This window comes from Marmota flaviventris, chromosome 17 (assembly GCF_047511675.1).
Source record: "Marmota flaviventris isolate mMarFla1 chromosome 17, mMarFla1.hap1, whole genome shotgun sequence".
Classification (NCBI taxonomy): domain Eukaryota; kingdom Metazoa; phylum Chordata; class Mammalia; order Rodentia; family Sciuridae; genus Marmota; species Marmota flaviventris.
Genome location: NC_092514.1, coordinates 29445622 through 29471255, shown reverse-complemented (window position 1 = coordinate 29471255; position 25634 = coordinate 29445622). Strand labels below are relative to the sequence as shown.

At 40.5% G+C, this 25634-nt stretch overlaps 2 protein-coding genes across 4 annotated transcripts in view; both read right to left on the bottom strand.

Moving 5' to 3' along the window:
• Itgae (integrin subunit alpha E) overlaps positions 1–15214 on the bottom strand; it is a 67394-nt gene extending 52180 nt beyond the window's left edge. For both annotated transcript variants that reach the window (XM_027922573.3, XM_071603743.1), the window contains exon 1: positions 15135–15214. In XM_027922573.3, coding sequence (XP_027778374.2) covers positions 15135–15189 — 55 coding nt within the window. In that variant the 5' untranslated portion in view covers positions 15190–15214. The remainder of the gene's footprint in view (positions 1–15134) is intronic.
• The window catches only part of Ncbp3 (nuclear cap binding subunit 3), a 32848-nt gene continuing 19764 nt past the window's right edge, over positions 12551–25634 (bottom strand). Inside the window, exons 7-15 of one of the 2 annotated variants that reach the window (XR_011705111.1) lie at positions 25521–25629; positions 23075–23174; positions 22353–22456; positions 20368–20665; positions 18130–18284; positions 16713–16874; positions 15756–15918; positions 15135–15297; positions 12551–14432 (exon numbers count right to left, since the gene is read on the bottom strand). Coding sequence is in view for 1 of the 2 variants with exons in the window: in XM_071603747.1 (XP_071459848.1) it covers positions 15189–15297; positions 15756–15918; positions 16713–16874; positions 18130–18284; positions 20368–20665; positions 22353–22456; positions 23075–23174; positions 25521–25629 (1200 nt within the window). In the remaining variant the exon portion in view is untranslated. Of the gene's footprint in view, positions 15298–15755; positions 15919–16712; positions 16875–18129; positions 18285–20367; positions 20666–22352; positions 22457–23074; positions 23175–25520; positions 25630–25634 lie in introns of both variants that reach the window. The other variant, XM_071603747.1, reaches the window with a different exon arrangement.

Genomic DNA, 25634 nt, shown 5'->3' with positions numbered 1-25634 from the left:
ACATTTTTCTTTTATTTCTTTCTTTCATTCCACCTCCACAATACTGAGGATTGAACCCGGGGTGCTCTACCCCTATCCCTTTTTATTTATTTAAAAAAGTTATTTTGGGTACAGGGGTACTTCACCACTGAACCACATCCCCCACCCTTTTTAACATTTTATTTAGAGACAGGATCTTGGCTGAGTTGGTAAGTGCCTCATTATGTTGCTGAGGCTGGCTTTGAACTCTCAATCTTCCTGCCTCAGCCTCCCAAGCTGCTGGGATTACAGGCATGTGCCACTGCTCCAGGCTCTTATTTTTTGCCACTGCTTCAGGCTCTTGTTTTTTGATAGGGTCTTGCAACATTAATAAGGTAGTCCTCCTGCTTTAGCCTCCATAGTCACTGGTCACCATGCCTCGCTCTTCTTCTTGGCTTGGGCTGTCCTCACCCCCACACCTGAAATGGCCTGACCCCTCCCCATCAAGTCCTGGGGGCACCCTTGTTAAGTCTTCTGATGGGGCTAGAGAGGTTATTGTGTGTGCTATCTTTTCATTACACAGGAGAGGGACAATTCCCTTATCACCAGGTCCAAGATGTTCTGATCTTGGAGTGGGACAGACACAAGAACATACAGTCTTCTGGTCCCACACAAACCTCACCCTCCATCTTCCACACACCCAGGTTTCCATCCCCGGTCTTTTCTCAAACCAGAAAGCCCCTTGTTTTTACCAGACTACTTGCTAACAACCTCCCCAGCCTCCAGGGCCAGCTGAAATCACAGTTCTCCATGAGGACCAAGGCTTTCTCTCACACAGTTGTTTATTTATTTTTTTGTTTTTTGGTTTTTTTTTTTTTTTGGTCCTATGGATTGAACCCAGGACTTTGTGTATGCAAGGCAAGCACTCTATCAACTGAGCTATATCCCCACTCTCTCTCACCAACTTGTACACAGATTCAGGGCTATGCCAGGCAGAGCCAGGTCTCTCCCCTCTGTCCCCTGGGCAGAGCCACAGGCCTCAGCCTGAGCTGGTGTCAGACCAGAGCAGGCCCTAGACTCTGGTTCCTTTTTCTTCACCCCCATGGTTTCGTAGGTCAATAGCACAGTTCCTTCTTCACACGATGAGGGAAGTAGACTTAAGTTCTGAGACCTTGGAGGGAGAAGTGAGTTGCTGTGGCCACAGAATGAGTAAGGGCTGAGGAGTGACCTGGGGTCTTCGGGGGGCCACATGGAAGCAGGGTATGCTGGGGCTGGGGACTCAGGTGTGGGTGGCTCCAGGTTTCAGGGTGTCTGTTTATTTGTGCCTCTTTCCAAACCTTTAGATAATTTATATCATCTGCTCCCAAGAGTGACTAGAAGAGGACATTGCCACAGCAGGTGGCCTGGAAAGGGTAGAAGGTCAGAGCCAGGCCAGAAATAGTTCTGGATTTGCTTTAGCCCAGGCCAGCCAGGCACAGAATTTGGGGGTGGGCCTGAATTCATGGCCTGAGGGGTTCTTCCCATCCTCCCTGGTACCTCCCTGCTTCCTCTCCAGATTCTTTCCAGCCATCAAGACTCTCAGAACCAGTCTTGCCTTCTCTGGGAAGCCCCCCAAGACTTGTTTATCCCCAGATCTCAGGGCCTCACAGCATATAGCAGGACTGTCACAGCATCATTTATCCCACTCAGACTGAGTGGCTGCAGCCCTGCTCTCACCCATCCCACAGTGTAGATAAGCTGTAGGCTAAGAGGTCTTAGTGCTGCCAGTCTTCTCCTCTTGTTCTCTGCTGTCCAACAATGTGGGAGACATGCCTAGGCCTCAGAAGGGGTCTGACAAATGGTACCTGTTGGTGAAGATTCTTAAGTGACGGTGGTTGTCTGAGGAGCAACAGGAGACAGATGATTAGGAGCCCAGAGTGAAGATGCCAGGGTTAGCATCCCAGGCCATGGGAATATTCTGGAGCTCAGAGACTACTGGGGCCTAGGCTTGAGCCCTGTCTCATTGGTGTTTCTTGCTACCCTGGACAGTCACTGTCCTGTTCTGGGCCTTCATCACGTCCTCCATACTAGATGAAGGTGAACCAGAGTCTAGTCTAAATATCTCCAGACATTCTTGGTGATAGAGCATCAAAGCCATAAGAAAGGTGAATCTGCTCCATACCCTGTATATAACAAAAATAAAGACAAGTCTAAACCATGCAATACGAAAAAGGCAGTTTGGGCTGGGATTGTGGCTCAGTGGCAGAGCACTTGCCTCGTAAGTATGAGGCACTGGGTTCAATGCTCAGCACCACATGAAAATATATAAATAAATAAAGGTATTGTGTCCATCTACAACTAAAATAATATTAAAAAGAAAAAGAAAAAGGAAGTTCAACAAAGGTTTGATCTTTCCATAATGACTACTCTGATGCTTTGAAATATCAAATATCAAAATTTGTTCCAAAATGGGGCTGGGGCTATAGCTCAATGGTACAGCACTCGTCTAACATGTGTGAGATACTGGGTTTGAATCTCAGCACCACACATAAACAAAATAAAGGTACACCAACAACTAAAAAAATATTTAAAAAAAAATTTGTTCCAAATGTATGTTTGCTGGTGCTACAGCAAAGCAGAGCATGCTCTGGTCTGTTTCTTGAGTGATCTGGCCCATGGAGGATGTTAATCCTCTAAGCTCTAAGCATCAACTTAGCTTTCAGACACTGACATTCACTGGCTGGCCTGGCCTGTTCCAGGGAGAATGCAGGCTCCTAGGAGCCTTTGCACTACCATGCCTGAGGTCCACCTAATTTTTCTGCCAAGCTTTCGACCAGGTGAAGATCCCAGGTCTGCTGGACCACTAGTGAGGATCATTTTTCTTACCTAAACAGCCTCCAAGGGCTCCCTGACCATGCTGTCCTATCCCCAGGGACTCGTGGGCAGACTCGGGACTTGGCTTGCCTAAAGTATCTTTCTTGAGAGGTTTTATTGTTTTTAGAGACATGGTCTGGCTGGCTTTGAACTCCTGGGCTCAAGTAATCCTAAGAGCAGTATAAAGGCCCCTAGGAATCTACATTCTCCCTAAAAAAGGCCAGGCTAGCCAGTGAGCTAGGACTATCGGTACACACAAGCACAACCAGACTGTGAGGAATTTAAAGACCAGAATGGGACCCCCAAGTAGCAGAAGTGCCTCCCTACCGCCACCCACACACCACAAGAACAGGAAGCAGTCTCTTGCTTCCTAACACACTCACCCCAGTCTCTTGGTGCTTATATTCCCATAGGGTCCTCACCTTCAACAGCAAAAGCTTTGTTCTGTAACATTAGGGTGCTTGGCTGGGTGGAGCTGGGCTTCTGCCCTTTGATCAACTAATCTGGCAAAGACCTAAGGACCTGCCCTGAGTGGGTGCCCTGGAAAGAGGAGACTGGCTGGAGATGGAACTGGGTGGCAGAACGCTGGAATCCAGAGCCACAAACTATCAACATGGTCGAAGCAGAGCACCATAGGTCCTTCTCAACAAGCCCGGAGATTTGACCCATCAAGTGAGAGCGCATCCCTGGGGAAACTCCTGCTTTCTCTAACACTGGCCCTGAGCCCCCAAACAAAAGGCTACATGCTGTAGACATCAAGCTGGAGCTGAGGCATGGGATGAGACTGACTTACTGGTCATGCAGAGCAGAGCGTGGAAGAGCCACATCCTAGCTGGAGCAGAGGCAGGTGCATTCAAGCTGAGCAGTTGAGTAGGGAGCTAGAGATGGGCCAGGCCAGGCACTCAGCTTCCCCTCCTTAGCTGAGGCTGGGAGGCGGGGACAGAGGTGCACACACAGAGGCAAGGACCCACAGGCAGATAGGCACTTACAAAGAGCCACAGTCACTCCTACGTGTGCACAGTCAGCCGTATGGTTTCCTCAGCAGCTGTGGGCTGGGTCCCAGGAGCTTAGAGACAACTGTCCTCCCACTCCCTCACTCACGCTTACACCCCACTTTCTTGGAATGGTGAGCAGAGGTTTGACTGGGGTAGTGGTTCTGGATGTTCTTGGCAGAGGAGGTGCAGGAGCAATAACAATCCAGTCCATTGTCTGTTGTCTGTATCATCCACGTGAGTTCCCAGCCTGTCCTGCCTCAAAATCTACCACCAGACAGCTCAGCTCACTCCCAGCCCAGGGTCTTTAGTGGCAGTTGTCTCGGCAACTGGGACAGGGATTCCCCTCCCCAAGGAAGTGCCCCCACTGTTAGAAACTGGGCTCCTGTGCCTGCCCCTGCACTCAAGGGCTGGGGCTACAAGGGGCCAGGTGAGTAGAAAGACCCCATGCACCAGCTGACATCACTGCTCCATCCAATTGCCTAGAATTAAAAAAAAAAAAAAAATTTTTGGCTAAGTCACCCTGATACTAAAACTAGTTTCACAGGGCTCTGGGCTGTCAGTCTAGCACAAAAGTGTTTCAGTACACCTCTGACCCATCCCAGCCTTCCAGAAACCAAATTACTAATAGCTTCCAATCATATTTAAGGGCCAACTTCACCTTTTGTCAAATTTGCCCCTGTGAAAGTCTATCAGGGAAGGAGGCCTCTCCACACCACAGCTCCTCAAGCTTCAGGAAGTGCAGGGAGCACAGTCCAACTTAACTCTGTGCAGAGGTGGAACTGCTCTGGACTGCACTGTTCAACTCAGTAGCCATTGGCTACATGTGGCTACTGAACCCTTAAAATGTCATCAGAGCAACCCAGGGATTGAATTTTATATTGTACTTATTCTTTTTCTTTTTTGGTACCAGGAATTGAACTCATAGGTTCTTCACCACTGAACCACATCCTCAGCCATTTTTTATATTTTATTTAGAGATAGGGTCTTGCTGTGTTGTTTAGGGTCTTGCTAAGTTGCTGAGGCTGGCTTTGAAATCTTCCTGCCTCAGCCTCCTGAGCCGCTCAGATTACACGCATGAGCCATTATGCCCGGCTTGTACTTAACACTTAAGTTAAATTCAGAAAGACAGGGTTGTCTCTCATCTATTATAGGAATGTCTGCAGCCCAGATAGTACTTTGAAATGTTAGTGTATTAACAAAGTAGGCAATGGTGTTGACTTAATGACTACATGAAAATCAATTTTATTTTGTTTCTCATATTGAAACCTTGTTTGGCCACTGTTTTGTGAAGATTCAATGACACTTCAAATGTTTTTGCACTGTCTGCTTTGGTCTGATAAAATACTTGACTAGATCCTCCATGTGTATCACTCAGCAGAGAAGCTAAAAAGCTGAAAAAAGCAAAGCTTCAGGTCTGAGGATCTAATCTGCCAGCCAGGTCAAAATGCAGATCATCCTAAGGTTGCTTAACCTTGTCACAGGTTGTGTTGAGGCCTGCAACCTGCAGCCCACCTTCCCATCATTCCAGGGCTCAGTGACTTTCCTTTCCCCAATTCATCCTGAGTTCCAGTGGCACTTAGTAGAGCCACACAGGAACTCTTCTTCCCAGCAATGGCCCAGAAGGAAAGGGAGTATCCCCAAATCAGAGCAGATCCTTTGGTAGGCAGGGCTAGAAACCATGGCTGCAGCTTATTCAAGACTTCCGCAAAACTTCGTGTTTGGAGTGTGATCTTTGGAGCACCTCAGGAGTCCAGGTAATGATGACTGATGCTGGAAAGGAAGCAGGGCCATTTTCTGCATCTTTGTAGGCCTCTAGAATGCTGACTCATCTTGCATCCATCCAAGATATAAGTATCCAGGCTTGTGAGTGCCTCCAGGCACAAGAACACAGGGGGTCCCTTCAGCCTACCTGATGGAAATACTTTCCCACAAACCCAAACTTAAGGTCCTCAAGTTGGGACCAGGCTTTGTCCCTCCCTCACAGCATGCAATACAAGGTTGTGTGTTCAGCAAATACATATTTATACAAAAGAAAAGGGAAAGTGGTTTCCTAACTCATTTTACTTTAAATGAATGTTAAGGGACCAACTGAAAGGATATTCTACATCAATTTGACTGTAATCTTCAAAACAAATCAATGTCAAGAAAGACAAAAAAAGGCTAAGGAACTTCTCCAGTTTAAAGGAAACAAGAGAGGATTACTAAAAGCAGGAAAGTCCTCCATGCTGAATTGGACCCTGGACCAGAAAAAATAAAATATTTTTTAAAGTACATTATTGGGCCAGCTGACAAAACTGAGGGATGAACTACATAGAAATAAGTAGCTCTCATATAGGCCAGAAATTACATATTTCCTGAATTTGGTAACTATGCTATGGATATGTGAGGAAATGCCTTTGTTCTTAGGAAACATACACTAAAAAACTCTGTATGGATGAAGGGGCATGATGTATGCAAATAACTATTAAATAGTTCATGGCTCAGAGAGAAGGGAAAGAAAAAGAAGGAGCCCAGAGGATGAGGAAGGAAAGAATGAATAGTAAAATGTGGCAAAATGTTCTGTTGCCCTTGACACTCTATTATTCTGAAATTATTTCATAATAAAAAGCTCTTTAAAATAATCCAGGGATGGAAGTATGCAGCATGAGGTGGACCCACACTGTCTTGAAAGTGGAAGGGGTTGGTCCCCCAGCCTGTCCCTAGCCTCCAGACACAGGAAAAGGTTCTAAACAGGGCTGGGGTTGTGGCTCAGTTGGTAGCGCACTTGCCTAGAACATATGAGGCACTGGGTTCGGTTCTCAGCACCACATAAAATAAATTAATAAATAAAGGTCCATCAACAATTAAAAAAAAAAAAGGTTCTAGACACCCACCTGGATTCTGAGTCCTAGGAAGCTGGAAGAATAAATTTATTAAGGGTGCAAGGGAGTCGGGGGCAGAGCAATGGTACTCACCACCACTCACTGAATGCTCAGTAGGGAGCACTGAACTCAGGGCCAAGGCCTTTCAGGTAAGCCCTCTTCCGAGGGTACCCCAATTTCACAGATGAGGATGCCAACTCCCAGAGAGAAGTTATGTACTTTGCCAAATGCCACATGATTAGTAAGTGGCTGAAGTGGAAATCAAAGAGGTCTGTCTCCTTCAGAACCAGGACACTGAACCATTATAAACCTCCTGACTTCAAATACACGTGTTTTGAACTTAAAAAAAAAAAAAAAAAATTAGGAATTATGGGGCCAGGGCTGGGGCTCAGCGGTAACGCACTTGCCTGGCATGTGTGAGGCACTGGGTTCACTTCTCAGCACCGCATATAAATAAATAAAAAATAAAGGTCTATCAACAACTAAATTAAAACAAAACAATAGGGACTAGCCCAGCACAGTGGTACATGCTTTTAATCCCAGGGACTCAAGAGGCTGAGTCAGAGGAGGATCTCAAATTCAAGGCTAGCCTCATCAATTTAGCAAAACTTAGTCTCAAAATAAAAAGCACTGGGAATGTAATTCCTCTGATTTTAATCCCCCATTACCAAAAAGAGCGGGGAGGCTCATTCCACAAATATAGATTGGCATCATTACATCACTGGGTGCAGTAAATTGAATAGCATTCTCTTCCAAATTAATACACTGAAGCTCTAACCCCAAACATAGCTCTATTTGGAGACATGTCTTTTAGGAGATAATTAAGGTTACCTGAGGTGAGAAGAGTGGAGCCCAGTCCTAGTCCAATAAAATCAGTGGCATTTTAAGGGTCACATGCACACTCAAAGGAAAGGCCCATGAGCTAGGAAACCAGGAAGGCCCTCACCATGAGGCACCCTGAGCTCACTTTCCCAACCTCCAGATCTAACAGAAAATAAATATTTGTTGTTTAAACCATGCAGTCTATATATTATCATGGCAGCCTGAGCAGACTGATACACTGGGCTACCTACCCAAAACAAGACTGAGTGGGATTTGTATGGTATGTCTACACACATACATGTGCATGTGCTAAAAGTCAGAGGAGTGGCAGAGGGAGCAAGGGAGAGGACTCTCTTATCCTTTCATAGCTGAGGGGCTAGGAAAAGTGCACTGGGGCATGGGACCAGGCTTCTTCCTTGCCCCACCTCCTTCCTGTCTAACTTGCAATTCTCAATGCTCCTTGGAAAGTACAGCAAGGGGTCCTAGACATACATTAGCACCAGAAGAAAACTTGAAGATCATCCAAGTTGCCTGAAAGACAAGGCAACTAAGGCCCAGAGAGGACGGAACTTACTTGGTTTTTCCCAGTTGACTATGAGGTAGAATGAGTCCCTAGGGTCCTAGCCCCAGCTCCAGCCACCATCTTATTTGACTTTCCCCAAAAGACAGTCCTCCTGAGCTAAATATGCTGCCAGTTGTTTACATGCCCTCTGAGGAATACACATCATGAGATCAAACACTTCCACAACAACCCTATGAAGAGAAAAACAGGAAGACCATGTCTTCTCTCCTGCCAACATATGGGCCTCTTGGTCCTCACTAACCTACACTGGTACGGGGTTGAAGGTGACAAACAGTCTGAAGTACCTCTAAGTCTTAACTACATAAGAATCTGGGCATCTAGAAAGGGCCTCTGGAATCACTCAAATAGATGAGTAGTGAACTCCCCAAGCAGAGTAGTGACTTTGGTAGGTCAAATATTACCCACACTCTTTTGAGTTTTAAATACAGTACAGCAAAATCCTACTTTAATGCCTCACAATTATTTAAAATAGGCTTTTGAGGCAGCATTTCCCTAAGATCTCCCAGGAACACTGAAGTTCTGTAAAATGCTCATAGAGTTTCTTTGAGGTAAAATAAAATTAAAAAAAGCATTACAGTATTTTTTCTTCTAACATTTATTTTATTTTATAAACATGTAAGAAAAGTAGATGTTTATTGTTGGTCAAATTATGCAATCACAATCTTCCTTGAAGCAAATGTGCTATTCTCAAGATTACAAAAAGCACTCTCTCCTTTTAGTTCTTATCTTAAAGAAAAAAAAAAAAACGACTTAACTTCTAATTTACTTCTTGTTATATAGATTTAAAAGTAAATACTCATGCATCAAACTTGCTTCTTACCAGTTAATTAATCTGTGAAGCCACAATTTGCTGTTGACTGTAATCCAAAGTGCATGTTAGCATTTCATCATGACCTTAAAGGATGCTCGGCATAATAAGTTTGAGGAATGTTGCTTTAGGCCACAGAGCTGCTGCTGGAATAACTGTTTCTTCTGCTGCTGGAATAAACTGTTTCTTGTCACCTGTCTGGATGGCTGTCACTTTCCTCACCAACAGGACCAGAGGCTACAAACTGACTCAGCAGGCCCTCTTTCATGCCTCTCACCCGCCAGCTTCCTTTCCCTCCTATCCCAGGGCAGAAGAACTGTTTTTCTAAAAAACAGTCTGAACTATCTGCATTATTTCCTAGCAAATTCTTTAAGGAGGTGGGGAAACTTCAGCTCAGATATAGCCCAACCATCAAAATCTGATGTTTACTGAGGTCTATGTAATGAGAACTTTTTTCTTATACCATTGAATAATTTTCCCCTTTTTGTATCTGGTGGGCTCATCTAGAATAGGCTAGACTGCAGATAATGGTGATTCATCTGGACAGGGTTATAACAATTATTTCCTGAACACCTGTAAAGCACTACTTACTCTGGGCTCTCCTGGTGCTAGGCTACAGAGAAAACAACATGAAGACATGTGCTTTGTTACAAGCTTATAGGCTAGATGGAAAACAAAACAGGAAAATAAGGCATTGCACATCCATGGCAGAAATGTGAGTAGCCTGTAAGAGGATGGGCCTCAAGGATGCAGCTGTTTATGGAAGACCTGCTAGGTGCCAACCATGATGGCAGGCACTGGGTAAACCCTGATGAACAAGCCTGACATGGTCCCTGCTCTCACAGAGCTTACAGTCTAGCAAAACAGACAAACTAAGAATAGGAAATTACAGTCCAGTGTATAAGGGTGCTGAATTGGGGCAGTAGTGATTTTGCATTATACGTACACTTTTCACTTAATTAACACAATAGTATTTATCCGAAAAATAAAGTTTAAAAAAAAAAAAAAGACAAGAGATTTCTTGGAAAGCTGGGAATGGAGCCACCATTTGACCCAGCTATTCCCCTTCTTGGTCTATTCCCTAAAGACCTAAAAAGAGCATGCTACAGGGACACTGCTACATCGATGTTCATAGCAGCTCAATTCACAATAGCAAGACTGTGGAACCAACCCAGATGCCCTTCAATAGACGAATGGATTAAAAAAATGTGGCATTTATACACAATGGAGTATTACTCTGCATTAAAAAATGACAAAATCATAGAATTTACAGGGAAATGGATGGCACTAGAGCAGATTATGCTAAGTGAAGCTAGCCAATCCTTAAAAAACAAATGCCAAATGTCTTCTTTGATATAAGGAGAGTAACTAAGAACAGAGTAGGGACGAAGAGCATGAGAAGAAGATTAACATTAAACAGAGATGAGAGGTGGGAGGGAAAGGGAGAGAAAAAGGAAATTGCATGGAAATGGAAGGAGACCCTCAGGGTTATACAAAAGAACATACAAGAGGAAATGAGGGGAGAGGGAAAAATATTACAAGGGGGAGAAATGAAGGTCAGTAGAGGGGGTAGAGAGAGAAAGGGGTGGGGAGGGGAGGGGAGGGGGGATAGTAGAGGATAGGAAATGTAGCAGAATACAACAGACACTAGTATGGCAATAAGTAAATCAATGGATGTGTAATTGATGTGATTCTGCAATCTGTATATGGGCTAAAAATGGGAGTTCATAACCCACTTGAAGAAAAGTGTGAAAGATGATATATCAAGAACTATGTAATGTTTTGAACAACCAACAATAAAAAAAAAAAAAGAAAAAAAAAAAAAAAGAAAAAAAACAAAAAAAAAAAAAAAAAAAAAAAAAAAAAAAAGACAAGGAGAAGCCAGGCGCTGTGGCACACTCCTGTAATCCCAGCGGCTTGGGAGGCTGAGGCAGGGGGATCGTGAATTCAAAGCCAGCCTCAGGAAAAGTGAGGCACTAAGCAACTTATGGAGACTTTGTCTCTAAATAAATACAAAATAGGGCTGGGGATGTGGCTCTGTGGCCGAGTGCCCCTGAGTTCAATCCCTGGTACCCTCCCCCAAAATAAGACAAGAAGAAAGAAAAACAATTTCAAGTGGCTTGGCCATTCCATCTTTCTCTCCTTCCCTCAGTAAGCCCAAACACGCAGTACTGCCTGGGCAAGTTTTTGCCTCTGTGGCCTGCCAAAGTTTCAAGCTCCTCAAAAGTGACCTTCTCACTTAGTGTGATTCTAACACCTAAATATCAGTGAGTTTGTATAACATGGCTCTAACTGCAGGTCAACTATTTCAAATGTTACTCAACCAAAGGAACAGCGATCTCTTCCCATACAGACAAAACTGACTGCAAGCTGCAAGGAACCTTGTGATAGTGGTCTTCAATGTGGCACTTGCCTTGGAATTTCAATTATATTCAATTATGATCTTAGATGCTGATGACTTTTTCCTTTCTTTTTTTTAGTACTGGGATTAAACCTAGGGGCACTTTACCACTAAACTATATCCCTAGTCCCTTTGATTTATTTTAAGACAGGGTCTCGCTAAACTGCTAAGGCTGGCCTCAAACTCATCATCCTCCTGGCTCAGACCCTCAAAATGAATTGCTGAGATTATAAATGTGCACCACCACACGCAGCTTAGGTGCTGACTATAACCTAACCCTGGACTCAGCTACAACTCCTTTGTGGCAATATCATGGGACACACAGAAAGAGCCTGTACTTTGGCTCTGGAAATTTAGGCTACTTCCTGTAAGAGCCCCTAAGACCTCAAGAATAAGGGGAATAAAGAAGGCAAGGCTGAGGCAGGAGGAGGAGAAAATGGGGGTAAACATGTTATGGGGTAGGAGGGCAAACTGCAGAGTCTGGAAGGCTGGTGAGATCCAGAGAATTAGTAAGCAGAAGGCAGGGGAGAATGGGGAGAACAGGACAGAAATAATGCCAGAGGCTAGATCTTGACCAGCTTTATAAGCTATCAAAGGACAAGAATTTATTCCAAAAGTAATGGTGAAGCTCTAGAAAGATTTCAAGCAGAGGAAACACAGGATCAGATTTATATTTAAGAAAGTTCATTCCACGTAGGGTGCAGTGGTACGTGTCTGTAATCCCAGCGATTTAGGAGAATGAGGCAGGAGGATCAAAAGTTTGAGAGCAGCCTCAATTTAGCAAGACCTTGTATTCAAATTTTAAAAAAGGGCTGGGAATGTAGCTCAGAGGTAGAGCCTTCCTGGGTCCAATCCCCAGTATTCCTCCCCACAAAAAAAGTTCATCCTGAAGCACATGAAAAATTGCCCAATATGATTGGTCATTAGGAAAATGAAAATTAAAACCAATGAGACAACATTTCATATTGGAAAATACAAAGTGTTGGCAAAGATGTGGGGGTAACTGGAACCCATATACATTGCTGGTAAGAAAGGAAAAGACACAGCTACTTAGGAAAACAGCCTGGCAGTTTCTCAAAAAATTACAGAAAGTTATCATATGACCAGCAATTCCACTCCAGAGTAAAAACCCAAGAATAAAGAAAACTTATATCCATGAAAACACCTATACATGAATGTTCATAGAAACCTATTCATAATAGCCAAAAAGTGGAGACAACCCAAATGTACATTTACTGATGAATGGATAAATAAAATGTAGTATATCCATACAATGAAATATCATTTATCAATTTAAAAAAATGAAGTGCTGATATAGTGCAACATGGATAACCTTAAAAATATGATAAGCAAAAGAATATATGACTCCATTTATACAAAAATGTCCAGAACAGGCAAATCCATAAAGACAGAAAGATTAGCAGTTGCCAGGGGCTAGGAAAGGGAAAAAAATGGGAATGACTACTAAGAAGTACAGCATTTCTTTTTTGGTGATGAAATGTTCTAAAATTTATTATGCTGATGGCTAAACACTGAGGTATATATACACTGTAAATGAGTGAATCATATGCTATGCATATCATATCTCAACTAAGCTGCCAATAACACGTCTACCCCAACTGCAGTGTGCAGAATGGAGAGGGACAGTCAGGCAGAGGCCAAGGAAGAGGGAATGGAATACACAGTGAAACAAGGAGACCAGATTTATGGAAATAGACTGGGAGGAGTGGGTGGCAGGGGAGGATAGTTTACATCTCGTGGCAGGCTCTTAAAATTCTCATGGGTACCTAGTACTTCTCCCATGAGGGAGAGTGGTAAACTGAAATGAGGTATCTGCAGTCATTATCAAGCAGCAAAATTGTATTTAAAATATCCTACATGTAAAGACTAAGAGGAATACAAAAAGCATGTAGCCCTACTGTCTTCATGTACAGAGAGTGCCCCAGAGAAAAACATGCCAGAGTGCTCGCCAATCTGTCCCCACTGTCCTGCCCATTTTTGTTTTTGTTTTCCCCAATACTAAGGATTGAATCCAGGAAATATTTACTGCTGAGCTACATTCCTGGCACAATTTTTTTATTTTGAGTCAGGGTCTCACTAAGTTGCTAAGGATGGCCTCAAACTAGGGATCTCCTGCCTTAGCCTCCAGAGTCTCTGTGATCACAGAGGTGCACCAGGCCCATCCTCTCACTCCAAAGCTCCAAAGATAGGGCTGAGCATCCACGGCACACTTGGGACACTGCAAGACCTGAGTGGCTGTAGAGTGAGAGAGGCAGAGAAGCCAGTAAATTTAGGAGATTAAAGAGTTCTAAACAGCCATAGAGCAGACGAGTTGAACTCCTATTGGGAAACAAAAAAAGGAAAGTCTCTGAAGGGGAATTTTCTAAACCCTATAGAGACCATGTCAGTTAGGAAACCACAAGGATATCATTAACTCATCAGTAGAACCAGAGACTATGATAGGATAGGGATAAGTCCCTATCCACAACCTCATGGCTGTCATTGTTTCTTTGACTCTTTGGCCACCTACAACACAAAGCAGTACTGAACAGTCCACTGCAAAGGCAGCTTTGGGAAGAGTAAAACACCACTGAGATGCTCCAACAAAGCCAGAAGCTCATTCATTTGCTAGGTGTAAAATTAAGGCCCAGGTCCATGGAGCAGAGCCAGCAGTTGGCACACAGGTATCTGACTCACAGGCCTTGCACTTCTAACTCTACCAATCCCCCAAACCCTGAAATCCTCTTCCTAAGAACCTGGCTCTGAGCTGAGTGCTTCACAAGGCAAGTAGAGTTGAGCTGGGAAATCACAGAGGCCTGTCTCCACTGACAAAGAAGTCAGAACCACCTCTTTCCTAGAATCCTAGGAAGCCGAAATATGCCTTGGTTATATGATCTCATCTTTCTAAAGGGAGGAAAAAAAGCAGATTAACCAACAAAATATAGTATAATACAGTTTTCATTACAGCCCTCAAGACTCACAGCCTTTACTCTCTTTATTAACAACACTGTTCTGCATTTATTAGCATCACAGTGTAATCAACTACCAATATGACATCAACTCAGCCACAAAATCTCCAGGATCCAGGGTTGCACTGGGTTTGGAACAATCCCAAGTTCTAATGAAGTGAAGTGAAATGCAACTTTTAAGCCTGTAGAAGAATATGGTATTAAATACTTCAACATAAAAATCAGACAGGAAGACAAAATAATCTACCTCCTTTTTATGGTAAAATAATCTGAAAGGAGCTAAAAAATAAACTAAAAATTTCTGAAACTATTATCTTATTTGCCAGTTTTCAAGAAGTCTTCAGCCACAACTTAGAGACAGAAAGAATAAATTATCAATGTTTCACTTCTAAAGTGATAATAAACAAGATCCCATCTCAGATGGATGGATTTTTTTTTTTTTCTACAGTGGCCAAAAAGCAAGTTAAATTCTATGTACAAAAAACAGACCATACACTTAGGATCATTTAAAAATAATGAGACTCCTCTCTTTGTCTTCTTCTAAAGTATATAATATATATTTAACAGCACAAAGAAGACACCACTTGAACTTCCCTGTAGCCAACAGGAGAAACTTCCACATATAAAAATTAAAAATTTAAACTTTTAAATCATTAATATTTTTAAAACATAATACAGACTTAAAAAATTGTTCAACGTTAACCCATGACCCCACCCCTAGCACAAAAATCAACCCCAAATCCAGAAGTCACAGTTTTTTGTTCCTAAAAATCCCACAGCACTGAACTTTATCTTCACATCAAGCTGACAGCCAGTAAGAGGCCTCTAACAGAAATTCCCAAGGGAGGAACGGAAGCGCGATTGATGCTGCGTCTCTTATCTACCTGGGCGGCACTGGTGTACCTCTGAGGTCAGGTCCACGAGATTCGACCCCCACATTACGGTCCTGGAAGGGTGAGCTGGCAGTTTCCCTCATCTTCCCCCTCGGAGGCTGTCCAATAAGCACCTGGGAATTGACTTTTCTTGGGAAAAGGGTGCTGGTAACAGCTGTCAGGGCCAAGGCAATAGTGAGAAGTTCAGTTCTCTGCTCTTTGGATGAACTGTGTAAAACATTTCTTTTTAAAAGACACAATGTTAAAAATATTAAGAAAAACGTCTACAAAATCTGCAGGGCTGCCTTCTTCTCAAAGGGTAAAGCTTGTGGGGTAGTGGAGAAAGAATTGAGGGCCCAAAACTATAACTGCAGCAAAAGAGAGATGCCCTTCAAAACTTGTCACATTCTTAAGAAAACTTGCTGAAGCAGCAAGAGCTGAGGGTGACTGTATGAGTAGGAGCAGGGGGGGGCACCAACTCCTGCAGGGCAGGTTCCTACCACGCACCCTACCCTGCGCAAGAATGTCAGGCTTTAGGCAGCTGCAAGGCCCTGGGGGCATCAAGACTCTGCCTCTGAACCAGAGCTGCTTTCCCGACTAACTTCAATCTGGAGAGATGGTAAGTTATCTAACCGGCTCTTCTTTTGGCGAGACTGTTCTTTCTCCTTAATCAGAGCCCCCCACGCCCTTTGTAGCTCGGAGTCATCTTCCTCAGTGCCAGGTGACCTGTGATCCACTTTTTTCATATTCTTTTCTTTGGTCTTGGGTGCAGATCCTAAGCGAGTCCATAAGCTACCTGTTTGGGTGAGAAGGCATTTTAGTTTGACAGCCAATGCTGAGATCCAGAGTAGTTCTGAGGAAGCAGGGGCACTGACAAACCCCTGACATGCAAGAGATATTAATGTCTGTAACACTTGGAACCACTGTACAGCCAAGGCTTAAAAAAAAAAATCTCACTTCCCTGGCTGCAGCAGCTCCTGCTTGCAAATGAAGGGGTCAGGACTGAATGGGAGATCCTTACTGCTAGGAGCAGGTGCCCCCATGTCCAGCACATGAGAGGCTATTCCCTGCCACACCTGCCCGGACTGGGTGAGACTCACCACACTGTGTGCTGCTTCACTCTGCCAGGAAATTGTAGCTCTAACATTCTGCAAATTGAGGGGGGCCTGTAAACTATTTTCAGCATATGTCCATTCATTTTTTAAAGTATACTTTATTAAAATCTAACAAGAGAAAAATACGTGTTTAGAATTTTATCATGCAGATACTCTATAAAGCAATTAAAAGTTTAATTTATGAAGAGTATAACAATGTGGAAAAATGATTACAACAAAATACCATATAAAAAGAATAGGATATGTATATGGACAAGACTGGAATACATACATGAAACTAAAAAGAACTGTGCTAATCTAAAAGAAGCAGGGGTATGTATTCTTTTCTACTCTTGTTAGCCTTATGATGATGATGACAATAACCATGACCACAATGATGATAATGGAAGAGAAAAATAATTTATTTGTAGCAAGTGATGCTCCTTCCCTCTACTCTTGTCCAATTCCCATTCCCATCAGTTTTAAGGTTACCTACCTGATTTCTTCTCCCGAGTATCAGAGTAGAGGCCTTTAATATCTTGCCTGGGAACACCTAGCCTACTATGTACATCTGAAGAGGGCTCTCTCCGAACCACTGGGTTACTACTAAAAGCCTTTTCTGGAGAATATGGTCTTTTTCCTAACCGCTGTCGTATATCTGGAAAAAGAAAAAAGTACTACAGTGATCAAATGTGCGTGTTTCATTACTTGTACTGTTAACCTAAAATTTCTTATAGACCTGGTACCAAATCTCCCTGAGTGAGGACATAGGACCAGACATAATCAACCTTCCAAAAGACTCTTTTCTTCATAATTAATCTATATTACTTTGCTAGGGAATTTCAGAGGCAGGTGCTATGATCGGGAAAAATCTCAATTCAGAAAAAAATTTCTGAAGCAGAAACACCTTTTTTTTTGGCAGGGGGGAACCAAGCAAGACTAAATAACTTATGAAAACTCCAAGTTCCCCAAGGGGAGAAGCCACACTCTTTGAACATATAAGTTGTTCTCGATAAACTTATTTCATTTAACCAGTAAACATAATAAGATTGGCAAAAAGCAAAGGATCAAGGCCAGATGTCCCAAGCCGAATTTGTTTGTTTTTCCTCTTACCCCTCCTCACAAAGCTATTTGAACTGGTTCCCCCTAACAGCAACAACACTAGTGACATTCATTAGCAAAAGCCTTGTGCTGGGGCTCTTGCCCATTTTACTTAAACTGCTCCCAGAGAGAGGCACCCATTTATCTCCCTGATCACTCAGGCTGAGCCCCCTCTATGTTTCTCTGCCTTTTCCCCCTTACTTCCCAGCACCAAGTCTTCCTTCCCAAGACTGAGAATAGGATGTTCTCACCGTTTCTGTCTCTGCTGTCCCTGACCTAGTTCAGGTTCTCATTATTTACTTAACTCTCTAACCCACCCTACTCCACCCTCAAGTTATCTTTCTAGAACACATAAACCATTTCCTCTAAGAAGCCTTCCACAATTCTCCCAGTAGATCTATGATGGTTTTGTAGTTTTCCAAAGATTTCTTACATGCCAGCTTCTAACCCAGGCCTGACAGCAAGCACAACTGCATACCTGCTATATGAATGCATGCATAAATGGTCTAGTTTAAACTCTTAACTATTTATAAAACTACCCAATTTAATTTCTACTATTCTTGCATACAATGTATACCAATGACATAAAGAGTAAAATAATTATTTTGGACAAAAATATTAAAAGCTAGTTTTGCCAAAGTCCAATTATTTTTCATGTCCTGAAATTCCAATATAAAACCAAAATTTTGACATGATGAACAGAAATTTAAATCAGTTCAAAACAGCAAAGTTTTATCGAAAAACCTATCCTTGCTCCAGTTTGCTCTCTGGAGCTCAGAATGAAGCCCAGGAACATAAATGAAGAAAGATACCTGATTTAGTACTGCTGACTGGTGGCCGTGGACGGGAGTGCTGGCGTTTTTCATCTAACAGGTGTCTGACATCTGCAAATTTCTCAGGTGGCAATTTGTTACCAATTCTGTTTTTTATATTGCTCGTGGATATACTATCTGCCCTCATGGAGTTCCTTTAAAAAAAAAAGTAAAGTGCACAGTTAGTCAACTTCAACTATGAAATAAAGCCCAAGCAATAAGCTCATACTCTAGAAAAAACAACTTAAGAGACGCAACCCAATATGGCCAACATTCACTTACAAATACCACATACGATTATAACTTACTAAGGAAAACCAAGATCATCTTGCTGTGAAGAGACTAGTAAGGGTGAGCAGAATGCTGTTTCCCATGGTGAGTTCCACTCATGATACCCATACACTATCACAGAGTACATAACTATAAGCACCCTTCTTCTGGGACAAACAAATGTTAAGCTGAGGCCTTCAAAGAGCTTCTGCTCACCTAGAATGTGATCTGGCTGTAGTCAACACATATAGAGTCTATAATCCCCTTCTTTAAAGGGCAGACTTCTCTGTCAACAAGTTCTACTACCATGCTATGTACCAACATTATTCTGCCAGTAGCTCTATTAGGAAGTTCTATGAAAATTAAAAATAATGATGTGAATTCAAGAAGAACTCAAACTATCATTATTTGCTAACATGATTCTATACTTAAAGGATCCAAAAACTCCACCAGAAAACTTCTAGAATTAATGAATTCAGCAAAGTAACAGGATATAAAATTGATACCCATAAATCAAATGCATTGCTATACATCAGTGATGAAATCTTCTGAAAGAGAAATTAGGAAAACTACCCCATTCATAGCAGCCTCAAAAAATAAAATACTTGGGAATCAACTTAACAAAAGAGGTGAAAGACCTCTACGATGAAAACTACAGAAGACTAAAGAAAGAAATTGAAGAAGATCTTAGAAGATGGAAAAGATTTCCCATGCTCTTGGATAGGCAAAATTAATATTGTCAAAATGGCCATACTACCCAAAACGCTATACAGATTCAATGTGACTCCAATTAAAATCCCAATGTCATTCCTTATAGAAACAGAAAATCAGCATACTATAGTAACGCAGCCACACCAGGTTCATAGCAGCTCAATTCACAATAGCTAAACTGTGGAAGCAACCTAGATGCCCTTCAATAGATAAATGGATAAGGAAACTGTGGTAATCACACAAAATGGAATATTACTCAGCAATAAAAGAGAATAAAATTATGGTATTCACAGGTAAATGGGTGGAGTTGGAGAACATCATGCTAAGCAAAGTAAGCCAATCCCAAAAAACCAAAGGCTGAATGTTCTCTCTGGTAAGTGGATGCTGATTCATAATGGGGAGGGGGGATGCATGGGAAAAATGGAGGAACTTTGGACAAAGGGGAGGAGGGTAAGGAGGGTGCATGGGGGTAGGAAACATGGTGGAATGAGACGGACATCATTACCTAGGTACATGTATGACTGTATATATGGTGTGACACTACTCGTGTACAACCACAGAAATGTAAAATGAATCAAAATGCATTCTGCTGTCATATACACCTAATTAAATTAATTTAAAAAATACTAATGATGTGAACAAGGCCATACAAACAAATCAATCAGCTTTAAAGGTCTTTCTCCCTTCCGCCAAATGTATCACCAAGAACATCATAAACCATCCCTAGAATTTAACTCTTGGGAGTTTTAGATATACTATCTGCAGTCACTGAATATGCTCATCCCTAATAGTAAAAAAAGTACACATTAAAATAACTATATTTTTTGTTCATAAAAGATTAGGAAAAATGGAATACCTAAGGTTGGTGTAGATATGGGTAATAGGTGTAGTGTGGGTACAACCTGGAAGGAAATCTAGTATAGTAATTAGACTTTGAGGAATCTATCTAGTTAATAAAATAGTAAGAAAATAAACCTAAATGCCCATCAATAAGGAATTAAGTGAATCATGATACTTTCAAACAATAGACTACATGTGGTTGAAAAAAACAAGATGTCTATAATATATTAAATGGGGAAAAGCACCCTGCAAACAATATAAATACCATAGCATCATTTCTATACAAATATACCTATAGTTTCATTGTATATTATGTATATGCATAAAATAACTAGAAGGTTATTCACTTAACTGCTAACAATTGTTATCATGAGGGTCTAGGAATACAGGGAACTTTTACTGATAAAACACTTTTACCTAATATTTTTCAGTTGAGATTCTACTTCGTCAGCATACATAGTCATTTTCATGCTTTTCTTTGGTGAGGGAGTGGAAATCATTTTCAGTTCTAGATCATAGTCCATTTCATCTGAGTCTGAGCTGCTGGCACTGGACCGCCTAGACACACTCCGCTCCCGGGTCTGCTTAAGAGCTGGAAGCTCCTCATGGTACTCTACCACCACCCTGTCATCTGCATCCATGTCCTGGTCTTCCTCCTCCTCCTCTTCCTCCTCTTCCTCCTCCTCAATAGGTTCCTCAGGAACATTCACTAATGCTGAAGAAATTTAACCAAAAGACATTAGGAAAAGCTTAGCTAAAACTAGTAAATGTGATTTTCTATTCTACAAAGGAGAAAAATTCCCACCCCTGAGATTTATTGGAGCATTATCTATAACAGAGCCAAACCAGACACCATTCTGATGTCCAGAAGAGAATGGTTGGGTAAAGTAAGATCTAGCAGCTTAATGGAATATTATATATAAAATTATTTAAATTACAGTCAATTCTCATTATTTACAAGTTCTGTATTTGCAAATCTGTCAAAATTACTTGTAACCCTAAGTCAATATTTGGGGTACTTTCAAGGTCATTTGCAGACACGTGCAGAGCAACCAAGAAATTTGAGTCACTGGATGAGTTTGTTTCCAGCAGAGGTCAAACAAAGCAACACTCTACTTTTTTGTTTCATCTCTCATACTGTAAGAAACATCCTTTTTATAGTCTACTGACTGTCTTATTTTTCTGCTTCTTATGCTTTTTGTTGGTGAAAATGAAACAGCACAGCATTTTTAGTGTTGTTGTTAAGTGTAAGAAGGCTGTGATATGACTTAAAGAGTAAATACATGTGTTAGATAAGCCTCATTTAGGCCTAAGTTAAAGTACTGTTGTTGGCTGTGAATTCACTGTTAATTAATCAACAATATATGTAAACTAATGTATCTTTAAACAGCTGATGAAAATAGCGTGACCTGAGGCTTCGTATTGTTAGTATTTACTATTTTAATGTTTGCAGTGACTTCATAGCACACAACCACACCAATTACTGAAAGTCAATTATTAATTTTAAAGTTTATGGAAAAATGCTTATAATAAGTGAACATAAAATATATATTTATAGAATTATAAATATTTATTATGAAAATAAACATGGGAAAAATATAAAATGAAATCAGTTGTTATATTAGGGACCAGAATTAGGGGCAATTTACTTTTTAATTTCTTTAGCACAAAGAGTGGATATCTTAACTGAAATTGGAAAAGTATAATAGAAAAACATACGCATTATTAATACTCAGATTTCAAACTCATTAAGTAAAAATATATAGACTTCACCTCTTCCTATCCCATTCCAGTGATATAAGTGTACATGTTTTTCTGTTTGTATGATGACTTGACTAGTTCTATAAACATGTAGAAGATTCCACACATTAAGTTCAAATAAAAACAAATCTTCATAAAACATTAAGAAAATGATTAATTTACTAAATAAGCATGAAGAAAAAAGAAAGAGAAAGACCCAAGTCATGATATCCCATTTTTCTGTGGTACTCATGGGCACAAATCAATAAGCATAAAGCACTCAACATAACAGCCTATTTACATTATCAGAAAAGGAACAATAAAATCTGCCCATTTGATCAGATAATTTAAAAAATTATTTTTCATGCAGTTGTTGATATTAATAGTAGAAAAATTAGGTTTCTAAGAAAAGTTTTATTTAGCTTTCCCTATGTTACATTTGGCCTTTTTTGTTAGAACAGTTTTATAAAATCATTTGACCTCTTTGCACGGGCAATTTAAAAATTAATTGTGACATGACTTACTTTCCTATATGTTGGCAGAGGGTGAGGGCAAGGAAGAGAGGATGATAAAGTGTGGAACCTTAAAAGACTGTATTAAGAATAAAAATATGATTTCGAGAGCCAAACATGTGTCTACCCAAGAGCTGAGCAGGCAACTACCGGAATGTCGGTGTTTATATGACGTCAAGCCAACATCATCCCCAATCAGGGCTCTCTTCTTGATCACATCCCGCTGAATGCGACGGGAATGATATCTTCGCTTCCTGGAACATTGCCAAAATAAGCACATAATCAGAAATCAAAAGGAAGGATTCTGAAATCTACTAATTCATTCCAACTACACAATGACACAATAGTAGGTGCTGAAACAGATATTTTATTTATTTATTTTTTTATTTTTTATTTATTTATTTTTTTTTGTTTAGTTGTAGATGGACACAATATCTTTATTTATTTATTTTTATGTGGTGCTGAGGATCGAACCCAGGGCCTCACACATGCGAGGTAGGCACTCTACCACTGAGCTACGACCCCAGCCCTATTTTTTTATTTTTTAATATTTATTTATTTATTATTTTAGTTTTCGGTAGACAACATCTTTGTTTGTATGTGGTGCTGAGGATCGAACCCGGGCCACACGCATGCCAGGCAAGCGCGCTACCGCTTGAGCCATATCCCCAGCCCTGAAACAGATATTTTAAATGAAACAGCACAGCATTCTCGTATCATTCACCACAGTTAAGAAGCTTGAATTCTTTTTTCTCGTCTTCCTTTTTCAGTCCACAAAGGGTTTTTACATTTCGCTACAGAATACCAACTGAACGATTAAGAAAAGCTTAATTACTATATAAACTACTGTATTTTAAAGGTTTGGGACTCACCAAGAATTGCTAAGAATTCCTTTCATGCCTCCGTAATTTGGATTCCCATATTTCATGTAATACTGACTTCTTCTGGCTGCTCCAAGTTCCTTTTTGTCATCTAAAAATTAATTAAAACAGTTAGCTAGGAATTCCTGGTCATAAAGGCAACGTTGAATGGTTTTTAAAAGTACATGTTTTCCCGTAGCTTGGATCTGATCAGTGCAATCTCCAAAAAAAAAAAAAGGGCAGAGCCCCTATAAACTATAAACATTTGCTCTCTGAGTGTTCACTAAGGCAATGCAAGTGTGGAGGAGGTGGAGTAAAATACACAGATGGCTGAGGTTAAGCTGCTGTTTAGGAGCTGACTAACTTGGCAGAAGAAATACTACAAAAAATAAACAAGATACAAGATACAAGGTTCTAAGAGGCATGAGAGGTTTCTTTTAGAAGAGATAACACTTTTGTAGTCCTTAGAGGGATGATATTCATTTCTGAATGACAAACACTTCAATAACACAGAACAAGGGTTAAAGAATAAAACAACATAATTTCACATATTTTTTTAATATTTATGTTTTAGTTATAGGCAGACACAATATCTTTAGATCTAACCCAGTGCCTCACTCATGCTAGGCAAGCGCTCTACCTCTGATCCACAACCCCAGCCCATAATTTCACATATTGAATAAATCTTTTTTTTTCTAGCTTATTTTTATTTTCCTCAAACTGACTTCAAGAAAACAAAATTAAGTACCAAACATTTCAAATATATTCAAAAAAACATTCAAATGAGTAAATGTGGAAAAGATCACATTTGTCACATTAAAATGCTAGTTAACAGGAAAGGAAGGTGGTTGGTCAAAGCAGTAATATAAAGGCCTTCAACAGCTGCTTGGGCACTCTGATTGCAAAGGACAAACAACACTGTAAATGTATCCAGTGCTACAGGAAAACGGGACATCATCTATCAGTATGTGTACTTCCCCCATATTATTCCCCAGAAGACCATGCGAACCAGCTCCCTGAAGAAATGGCTGATTTCAGTTCCGGGAAGGTGAAGTACAAATTAACTCTTGAAAAATAAGATGTTTTGTTGTATTGCAAGTAAGCAAGTGCTCAAAGAACTGTGGGAATATCAAAATACAGCTTGAAGGAGCTTTAGTGGACCAAATCCAAGACAATTTGTGAAACAAAATAATGACAGCTATGGATTATGGCTTATTGAATAAAAATCCGAGTCTAAACTGATATGAGTAAATAAACAAATACATAAACAGGTAAAAAAGAAAATTCTTCCCTAGAGTAGACTGCCAACTAATAAAGAAATAACCATTAATGGATGCTAAAGCTACTGCATGTAAGTGCAATAAGCAACAAGCTATTCATATAATCTCAAAGTATCTCTCCACAACTGTTTTAATTACAAACAGAAAAATAGTTAACTTTACAGTTGGAAAAACAGGAAATCATTACCTTAACTAAGTAAATAATGTTAATATCTTTGAGAATGGGAAGAATAACTTTCATGTACCTCCTCCTATACAACCCACTAAAAATGACACATAATCACTTCTGTAGTATTCTTGCCTCAAAATGATATGAATTTAATTGGAAGAAAATATTAAACATATCCAAACTGGGGGACAGTCTATAAAATAATGAGCCTATATACTCTAAAAATTTCTCAGTCAAGGAAAACAAAGTGAAGGAGTAGTTCCAGATTAAGGGAGACTAAAAAGACAAATGACATACCTAAATACTCCATCTTGGAGTGGATCCTAGATCTGTGGGGTTAGGAAATCCATGAAGGACCTATTTTTGGAAGACCTGATGAAATCTAAACATGGACTATGGATTAGGTATTAAGTATGGTATTAAGTTAAATCTTCTGATTTTTGATAACTGTGCTTGTAGATTAAGACAATGTCCTTATTCTTCAGAAATACATATTGAAGTATTTAGAGGTAAAGAGATGTTAATGCCAACTTGCTTTCAAATGATTAAAAGAACATATATGTGTATATATAAATATGTACATATACATACATATTTTCTAATTCCCACCAAAAATCATTGTGCAAAAAGTCTTATTAGAGAAGAATCAGAGCTGAAAGGCATATTAGTGATGTCACCAGGATGTTATTGCTATAATAAGCTAACAGGATAATTTTTTAGAAGTTTTCATAGTTCAGATAACTGGCTGAAAAGCACACAGGGCAAACCACTTTAACAGAAAATAACTTACCGTGGCCAGAATTCACGAACATATACAAACAGTTGATTTTCACTTTGAAAGTCAGAATTTCCTTTCAGCTTACAAACCATTTTTCATAAACACAGAATACCACAGTGTACAGGGAACCTTGAAATGACTTGATCTAACTTCTTTTCAAAAGAGAGAGATGTCATTCAACAATAAATCATTTTTGATTGAAGGTAAAAATGCCAAAAAAATTTATTTTACCTTTTGTAGCAAATCTCATGAATAACCTATTTCCTTTAGCAAGTTTGTTAGCTGGACGAAGATCATTTCTTAACAGAGACTCTTCTTCTACCTGAGACAATGTGTCCAACTTAA